Source organism: Eublepharis macularius, chromosome 3 (assembly GCF_028583425.1).
Source record: "Eublepharis macularius isolate TG4126 chromosome 3, MPM_Emac_v1.0, whole genome shotgun sequence".
Taxonomy (NCBI): Eukaryota; Metazoa; Chordata; class Lepidosauria; order Squamata; family Eublepharidae; genus Eublepharis; species Eublepharis macularius.
In genome coordinates, this window is record NC_072792.1 from 99,605,711 (window position 1) to 99,615,768 (window position 10,058).

At 38.4% G+C, this 10,058-nt stretch overlaps 1 protein-coding gene across 1 annotated transcript; it reads left to right on the forward strand.

Moving 5' to 3' along the window:
- The first annotated feature begins 87 nt into the window (after positions 1 to 87).
- Positions 88 to 9,720, forward strand: MIS18A (MIS18 kinetochore protein A). Its single transcript, XM_054975129.1, has 5 exons — positions 88 to 381; positions 5,384 to 5,450; positions 6,031 to 6,153; positions 7,547 to 7,640; positions 8,726 to 9,720. Exons 1-5 carry the CDS (start codon positions 186 to 188, stop codon positions 8,804 to 8,806), a joined length of 561 nt encoding a protein of 186 aa, XP_054831104.1. The 5' UTR covers positions 88 to 185; the 3' UTR covers positions 8,807 to 9,720.
- Positions 9,721 to 10,058: the final 338 nt, after the last annotated feature.

Genomic DNA, 10,058 nt, shown 5'->3' on the forward strand with positions numbered 1-10,058 from the left:
ACTCGGCAGGCCAAAGCGCCACACGCCGAAGCAAGGAGACGACGCAGGCGCAGAGCAAACCCAACGCCCGGGCGTCTCCTCGGCCCTTCTAGCGGCACGGAGCCATAGAGGAAGTTTATTTTGCCTCCTAGAGCGGTGTCGTCACAGAGGAGGCGCAGAGTGGGGCGCGGGGCGCTTGAAAGAGAATGGAGGCTCTGCCGACAGAGGAGACATTCTGGTTGCTGAGTTGCTCTCCAGGTAGTCTGGAGGACGGAGGCCAAGAAGCCCCCCAGTCGGAAGAGCCGCCCATGGTGTTCTTGTGCGCCGGCTGCAAACGACCGGTGGGAGACACGCTCAGCTGGGAGGCCAGCGACAAGACCACCAACTGTATCCTGCTGAAGAGTGAGCCAGCTGAAGCGCGCGCCTACCTCCCGGGCGCGTGTATGAGCGCGTCGTTCCTTTCCTCCTGCGCGGCGCGCGCTCGTTTGCGTTCCACCCTTCGTCGGGTTTTCTTTCTCGGTCTTCCCCTCCGCTTTTATATTTAGGAAGCATCCAGTGGTTTGTGTGGGCCGCTGTTTTCTTTCTGCTGGGATCGGCCTTTTATCCTTCCTTACCTCAGGTTCGGCTTTAATAACGAGACTTCTTAAGAAGTAAGCCTCCTTGAGTTCAGGGGATGATGGGAAGCCAGTAAAGAAAGGACATTTTGATTTTTTTGTACGGAAATTGGTCTGCTTGTTTGCATAAGGGGGTTCCTCAAATGAAAGTACAGTGGTGGGCTAGTGCTCTACTTGGCTGCTGCTTAGTGGTGTGCCCAAGGTATGTTTGAGGTTTGCAATCAGCATCACCCCTATAAAGGGGGGATCACTGTTTCTCTTACATATTTCCTTCTCGACTGTTGTAGCTGCTAATACAATAAAAATACTAACTGCACCTTACAAAGCTAATTCAGTGGAATTTAACAAACGTATTTTATTAGTTTTCTAGATAAGTTAAAAACAAACATGAATAAGAAACTGGTGTTTATACGCCAGTAAACAAGAATATTAAGGTAAATCATACAAAATGATAAGGATGATCTTGGGAACTACAGGCCAGTCAGCCTGACCTCTGTCCCAGGGAAGTTACTGGAACAGCTATGAAGGATGTCAGTCTGCAAGCATCTGATGGACAGCATGTTGATATGGGGAAGTCAGCATGGATTTGTCCTCAACAGGTCCTGCTAGACCATCTCCTTTTATGATCAAGTGACAGGCTTACTGGCTTTTGGAAATGCTGTCGTAGTTCATCTGGATTTCAGTAAAACTTTTGACAAGGTTTCTCATGATGTTCTGTTGGGTAAACTGGTGGACTGTGGACTGGACTCTAGGATAGTTAGATGGATAGGGAACTAGCTGGATAACTGCACCCAAAGGCCTCACTTCAAAAACAATGTGAACAAATTGGAACAGGTGTAGAGGAGACCAACCAAGATGATCAAGGGCCTGGAGACCAAGCCCAGGGAAGAAAGACTGAGGGACATGGGAATGTTCAGTTTGGAGAAGAGGAGGTTGAGGGGAGACATGCTTAAAAGGCTGTCGCTTAGAGGAGGGAAGAGCTGTTTCTGTGGGCAACAGAGTATAAGACTCAAAACAATGGGTTTAAAATACAGGAGGGAAGGTACAGGCTGGACATTAAGAAAAACTTCACATTAAGAGTAATTCGGGGATGTGTGTTCCCCCTCACTGGCAGTCCTCAAGGAGCAGCTGGTTGAATACTTGTTAGAGATGCTTTAGGCTGTTCCTACATTGGCCAGGGGGTTGGACTTGGTGGTCTGTAAGACCCTTTCCAACTCAATGATTTTCTGATTATTTCCTTCCTCCTGGCAACTCCTATATCCTCACATTTCTCTGCTTCCTTCTCTCTTTCCCATCCACCCACCTAGCTATTATAATTATTAACTAATTATTAACTAATTATTATTTACTTTATTTATACCCCACCTTTCTCCACAATGGAGACCCAATGCAGCTTACATCATTCTCCTCTCTACCACTTATTCTTACAAGAACTCAGTAAGGTAGGTTAAACTGGGAATGTGTGACTGGCCCAAAGATACCCAGCAAACTTCCATGGCAAAGTGCGGATTCAAACCTGAGTCTCCTAGATCCTTGTGTGAAATTCTGCTGACTAAACCTCACTGTCTTTCATTGGGTGGCTGCTGTTGAACAGTAGCAAGCATCTGGGCCTGGGTAAGTCATGCAAGTCACATGGTATCAAGTCACTCAGTGGTTGCTGCCAGGCCTGGTCTCAATGAGTCCTTTCAAAATAGGCCTGGAAAAGGCCCTGCCCCTCTCCAGCTTTTACTGACAGAAACCAAGGTTTGAAGGCTAGCAACCCCCCCCCCCTGGCCACCAAGGGTGTTTGTTTCCTTTTAAAAAAAAAATTTTAAATTTATTGGAAAAATTGTATTGTGAAAAACTCACTACAGAAGGTAACAGAATTCCAAAATCGAGTTGCATAAAAATATACATCGCATTATACAAATCTTAATCATTAAGTTAATAAAATGTAATTAAAATAATGAAGATTACAAACGGAATATGGAGAATTTTCATTCTTTAAAAGTTTTTCCAATACCGAATACCGCTTACTCAGGAAATTTGACTCTGACATAGGATACTCATATGACCTCCTAACATCTGCTATTTTGTTGAAGATTATATAATCCCACAGGCACATGTACCACTCCTTTATCTCTGGTAACTGGGGGGGCCTTCCAATGAGAGTCTATTACTTTTTTAGCTACCAATAGTAGCATTATATTGTTGAAGGCTTTCACGGCCAGAGAACGATGGTTGTTGTGGATTTTCCAGGCTGTATCGCCGTGGTCTTGGCATTGTGGTTCCTGACGTTTCGCCAGCAGCTGTGACTGGCATCTTCAGAGGTGTAGCACCGAAAGACAGAGATCCCACAATGCCAAGACCACGGCGATACATCCCGGAAAATCCACAACAACCAACAGTAGCATTGCCATTACATTTTTCCATATATTAGGGATGTCTAAATCCCCAAAAATATTCAGCAATATTGATTGTATCGTGATGGAATTGTATGTCCAGTAATTTAAGTTATTTGTTGCACAGTCTTTTCCCAAAATTTAACAACCACTGGACAAGACCACCAACAATGAATTTAAGCTCTCTTCCCTCCACGACCTCACCAACAATGAGAACTATATCTCGGGTTAATATGCGCTATTTTAGTTGGAGTAGAGTACCATCTAGCAAAAAATGTATATGCTTGATATACCGAATTTAAAGAGCTAGTATGGAGGGGATGAGATGACCAAATACTTTCCCAAATTGAATCTGTTAAAAAATTCTCACAATCACGCATCCAAGTTTTATGAAAAGATAATGAATTAGGCCTGCCATAACTAATTAATAACATATACATTTTAGAGATCAAACCTTAAGCAGGCCCACTGGTATAAAAGCCAAAAATCCTTGAAGATTTTAGCATGGAAAGTTAAAAAGCAGAGAGCTACTAGATTTATATATAGTATCTGGGATGATCAGGATCAAATACATTGTGATAATTTTCATATTATGCAGGAGTTCAAAAAGTATTATAGAAACCTCTGTTCTTCTTCCAGTCCTCAAAATATTGATATTCAACAATTTCTAAATAGTTGTAGTTCCCTCCCAACACTTGGTCTCCACCATAGAGAACTTTTAGAGGCACTAATTACGATATAAGTATTGGAAGTTACTATATCTCTGAAGCCCGGTAAAGTTCCAGGGCATGATGGGTATCCTAGCGAGTACTACAAAAAATTTGCAGGGTTATTGGCCCTGTATTTGGTCAAAATCTGTAATGGTGTTATGGAATCTGGCATGCCAGCCTCGTGGAATTCAGCAGATATAGTCGTGATACACAAAGAAAGTAAAGATCCACTAAGCACCGAATCCTATAGACTGATCTCCTTACTTAACTGCGTTTATAAAATATTTGTCTCAGTATTGGCCCATAGACTTAATATTCACTATGCTAGACATCATGGTTTATCCTCAACATTTATCTTAGCTATCAATATAGAAAAAGCTTTCGATTGTGTAGAGAAAAACTATTGTTGGTTGTTGTGGATTTTCCGGGTTGTATCGCTGTGATCTTGGCATTGTAGTTCCTGATGGGGCACTATACAGGGTTGCCCCCTATTGCCATTGCTCTTTGCACTGACAATGGAACCCTTGGCTTCCTTGATCCATCAGATTGAGTCAACTTGTGGCATCATAATCGGGGGGAAATCTATGAAAATTAGTATGTTTGCTGATGACCTCACTATGTATTTGACAGACCCTAAGGCTACACTCCCTGCAGTTCTGGATTTATTGGCACAATTTGGGAGGGTTTCTGGTTTGAAAGTTAATGCAAACAAAACAATCCTTTATTCAATTACTTTGTCGGAGCTAGATAAAATTTATTTTAATAGTAATTTTAATTTTGTTTGGGCCAATAACAATTGGAAATGCCTCGTAGTAATAATTCCCTCAAAATTGACAGATCTTATAAAATACAATCATTTGAATGTAGTAAAATCCATTCAATCTATAATACAGAATTGGAAAACAATGCATTTATCTTGGCCTGAAAGGGTTTCTCTTATAAAAATCCTTTTTATTTCCAAGATTATTATACATCTTGAGGGCCTTACCTGTTAATATACATATATTATTGTTATCAAGATGGCAAGCTTTATTACTTAAATTTATGTGGACTTATAAGGCTGCAAGGATTGCTTTTAAGACATTAAGGCAGCCAATAGAATCAGGAGGTTTGTCAATTCCCGATATTAAAACTTATCATGAGGCCATTATTCTTACAAATGTACTTAAATATAATGAGGTCGGAATGTGCACTGATTGGAAATATATTGAGGAAACCTTTACTGCTCCTTTTCAACTGAGAAATTCTGTGGATACCACATAGTCAGAGACCAAAGTTAACCAATGCGAATCCATATTTAGAGACCATTTTGAAGGTGTGGAATAACTTTAGGAAAAGGCATTTCCCAAAGGTTTCTATTTTTACCAACCTGGTGTGGTTTCCCCCTGTGCTGAGAAGTACCTCATATAAGCTTTGGAAAGAAACAAACAACATAAGATTTAGCAATATTGTTAATAATAGAATAATATGCCATAAATTGCAATTAGAATCTAAACTTCAAGAGAAAATCCCCTGGATAGAATATCTCCAATTACAGCATTTATGTAATACACCAGAGATTAAGCCAGTGGTTTGGTGGTTAATAACAATGTTGGGCAAGGCCTCTTATGATTTTTATATGTTTCACTTTGCTGGAATGTCCAACCTGCTCATAATAATAATTGGGTTTTTTGTTTATGTGTTTCCCCTCCTATTTCAGGTGTTACTCACAATGTTTCAGTGGACAAAGAACAAAGACTTTCAAGCCAGGCAGGTGAATATGGCTGGTAAGGAATATCATCAAGTGAAAATTAGATGTTCAAAGATCCAGTTCATCCTTTTGATAAAAAACCTTTGACTTAAAATACTCATGTAGACTAACAGAAATCCTGTTATTTAGAGGCAAGGTTAAGAGGAAGTCACTGTTACCCGTCCTGAAACTTTTGAGGTCAAATAGGATAATATGTGTATAATATAATTTTGGTAATATTAAAAATTGTATTTTTCAGTCCATTTTCTCTGATTAAGCAAGACAGCTAACTTAGTCTATATTACAGCCCACAAGCCATACAGAGGCAGAAAGCACAGGAAAAGTGCACTTCATTCTGAGAATTTATCTACTGCATCATTAAGTCATTACCTATTTGAGAAAGAAGAAGCTGTTTTGTAAGAATAAAGTATGCAGAAGCTATACTTTTTCTGCTTACCTGTTCAGCACAATTTATTTCATTTGTACAGAAAATAATATGTAACCTTGAAGAACAGTAATAGGCAACACTGTGTAGGGTTAGTTGCTAAATATTTTAAGAACTAATTAGTAAATGTTAAATATTTGTTAGCTAAGTTGTTAAATATTTTGCTTTACAGCTTATTTGAAACCTTGTTTTGCTCTGGGTGCAAAATGACGCTTGGAAGCATCTACCGATGCACCCCAAGACATCTTGATTATAAACGAGATTTATTTTGTTTAAATGTTGATACCCTTGAAAGGTAAGAAAAATATTAGCTAGATCAATTTTCTTAATAAATTCGATTATTGGAATGTTCTGAATTCTAGACACTTGTCCTCAAACTTGAAACCATTTCTCATGTACAAGGAATTTGGAAAACATTGATTTTTATGCTCTTTTCAAGACTTCTTTGATTTTAGTGCATGTTTATCCTTCTTACATCAGAAATGGCACTTGCTCTCATGAGCATTCAAGCAGTAGCAAGAGAACTGCTCCAATCCCTCCTATGTTCACCTTTCTCTTTATGTATATGCTCTCTGGAAACCAATCTATTCATTAGCACTAAAAGAAAACACACATTTCCAAAGAGATTATAGTCTTGTGTTGTACCATCTATGGAAATTTCAGTTGTTTACTTGCCAACCATTGAAATACAAAACTGTACCTTAAGTATGTTTTGGGAAACTAGTCTTTTTTTAATATCACGTGAAGGCCTTCAACTTCTGCCAGTAAAACTGATGAAAGATTTTCAGTTGGATTGCTCTCTTTACTAAAGACAGTGTCTGGGGAATGGGAAATTAGGGAAAGGTCTACTTCTGTCAAGAGAGAACTTATAGGTCATACTCATTTGATAAGATCATCTAAAATTCTTATAATATGCATTGAACACAATTCAGATATTCCTGTAGGATTATACAAATTAGTGTAAGCATGAGAAGACAAAAGAGAGTATAGGAGTAGTTATGGTCATTGTGATCATAGCTACTGCACTGAATTAATAAATTTTGTTACTGCTTTTAAGATGTGACAGTTCTTTAATTTACAATTTTTAAATATACAAACTACATAAAATATAAAATTATATTATTTCAATGAAAGTGGAAAGAAGTTATGTATAAAGCCTATAAGCTATATTAAGTGCTAAGTAAAATCTATTGCTAAACATTTGACTCCAATAACTAATAAAGGAATACCATTGTTTTGTAAACATTTCTTGCCTATCATTTTTCCCCCTTACTTAACATCTTCTCACTGCTGCAAACATACTTAGTGTCATTGTTCTAGATGTGTGACCCTTTCATATACATTGTCCCATTACTATTAATTTTAGGCATGGTTCTTATAGAATTCTACTGGTCAAGTTGTCATAAGCCTACTTGAAATCCCCCATGAGTCCAGCCCTACTGTGATAGCTCTGCCTTTTCTGGTGGAGGTTGACCTAGGCAAACTGGTAAACTCTACCTAGTACAAACCCTCATGATTTCCAAAAAACTATTGGGTAGGATTGACCAACCTGTTAAGTATATACTTTGCAATAAGTATTGTTTACATAACTACGTGATGCTAAATGGCACTTGATTTGATATGTTTCAGGCTTATGGCTCTTTTTGAGTCATAGCCATCATACTACTTATAACTGTTCACTGTTGAAGTTATACTCTAGGATCCTCGGAACAAAAAGCTAACATTAACGAGGAACCCCTCACCCTTGAAAGTCGAGCAGGTTTAGAAGAGTCATTAGAGAGGGTAAGATGATTATTCTGTGTTCACATGTTGCTGTTTTTCAGACTAGAAATATATGAGAGCCAGTTTGGTGTAGTAATTAAAAGTGCGGAACTCTAATCTAGAGAACCAGTTTGATTCCTCACTCCTCCACTTGAAGCCAGCTGGGTGACCTTGGGTCAGTCACAGCTTCTAGCCGTCTCAGCCCCACCCACCTCACAAAGTGTTTTGTTGTGGGGATAATAATAACATACTTTGTAAACCTCTCTGAGTGGGTGTTAAGTCATCCTGAAGGGCGGTATATAAATCGAATGTGGTGATGATGATGATAATGATGACTGATGATGATGATTCCTTCTTAAAACCCTCTTGTATGTCAATAAGTGAGGTCCTCATTTCAGTAAAACTTGAGAGGAAATAGGTTAAAAAAAAGATGGACATCTTTTGGTTCCTCTGTGTATGCTTCTGCTCAAGACAATAACTATCTCGAAGTACTGCAAATATGCTAAATTCTAACATGCCTCTACTGAGCTCTGTAGTCAGTGCTTTCAGCCTTTAACAGTATCATTCACTTGTTAGGCATGGATGAGGCCTTTGGGAACCTTCTGTTATGTGATAACTAGAGGTGGGCACGAACCGAAATATGAAACAGGCCGGTGCATGGTTCGCGAACCAACAGTTTGTGGGAGCTCATTTCTCATGAACCGTGATGAATTTTAGCCCAGTTTGTTTGGTTCATATTTCAGTTCGTCGTTGCAGTCTGGCGCCGATCAATCAGTTTCCTAGGCAATGGGGGTGGGTGGGCTCTGCAGACCTTCTGCTGACCCAGAAGTGACGTTTTCATGAATTGGTTCGTGAACTGGGGCAAGTTCGTGAAAGTTCATGGTTCATGAAATACGATGAACTGCATGGTGTGGAATTTTCCTGGTTCATACCTATCTCTAGTGATAACCACTGTCCTCTTACCATACTGTTAACATTTTGAAGGGGAAAGGAGAATCATTAAACAACATGTTATGACCTTGCAGTTTATTCATGGGTTCCTAGAACTGGGACATGTATCTTATAAATGAATTAATTTAAATGATGTATTTTATTTTGGTTAACAGGCAGAAACAATATTGAAAGCACTGGAGCAACGATTATCAGTAGTTGAATCAAGTTTTGCATCTCTTCATAATACTGGTTGAAAAATTATGAATATTATTTGTGCACACACTTCTATTATTGGCTCTTGGAAACAATGTTGAATCATTGTGAGAGATTTCTTGCTAAAACCATAAAAACTGACCTTTTTTGTACAGTTTTTGTGGGGAGGGAGAGACACTGCAGTAGAGTTAGAGATTATTTGGGCATCTTGTTTTGTTGTTTTATTACAATTCATTTTTAGTTTTCTAAACATTAGTGAAATACAAATATATTGATACTCATAACTTCGTTTTTACTTTATGTAGCTTCTGACACGATTTCAGCAAATATCAATAGGGTTAACCTGCTTCTTCAGAAGAAAATAATATTTGAAGGGTTGGTGCTTCTTAGCTGCTAGGCACAGTACTTGAATACTTCTTACATTATGGGCAGTTGTTTATTCCTCTGATGTCATATATATGTATAGTACTAATGGCTATATCCCTGCTTTTTCGTTAGCTTGTCTTGAACTTGCTTCAATCATCTGTCTGAATTTTTGTTAATCTGCTTGGCCTACATTTAAAAAGATTCAAGACTAACTCTGAAATCCTAAGCGGAGTTACTCCAGTCTAAGCCCATTGAAATCAATGGGCCTAGACTGGAATAACTCTGCTTAGGATTTCACATTAAGATTTCAGTCTTCTAGAAAACTGTACATGTGGGCTGAGGAGACATTCGGAACACAAAAAATCCTTAAGCAATGTTTTGACCATGATAAATATTTTTGAAAACAAAGTGAAAAGATAGTAGATCTTAAACTGAGTTTTGCAAAAGCATTTGTGTACAAGTTATTGCCATGTCTTTTAATGATGTGTGTTCATTTTGAAAGCAAAATACTTGAATTGCTCGTGATGTCACTGCTTCAATAAAATTGAAATGATAATTCTGCCATTAAACTGGAAGTTGAAAGGTAAAAGTGTTTATATTGTAAATCTTTGGCTTTATTCTCAAACACCTCCAAATCCAAAATTAACGCTTCATATAATTTGCCAGACTTAAATGTCTTTTATGTTTCAAATAACCTAGATGGCATTAGTCATCACAGATTTCTCATTATGTTCACTTCTAATTGGGGCACACCATTCTATTTCATCCTTATTTTCTCTTTAAAAATGAAAAAAAAATATCCGCTGTTTATTAGCAAAAGAAGTTTGGAATAGATGCTGAAATATAGTTGTTTCAAGCTATAATGCAGCTTGAAGTTCAAGCAAGCATTCTTTACCAGCTGTTTTGGTAGGCTATTTTTCTTGATAG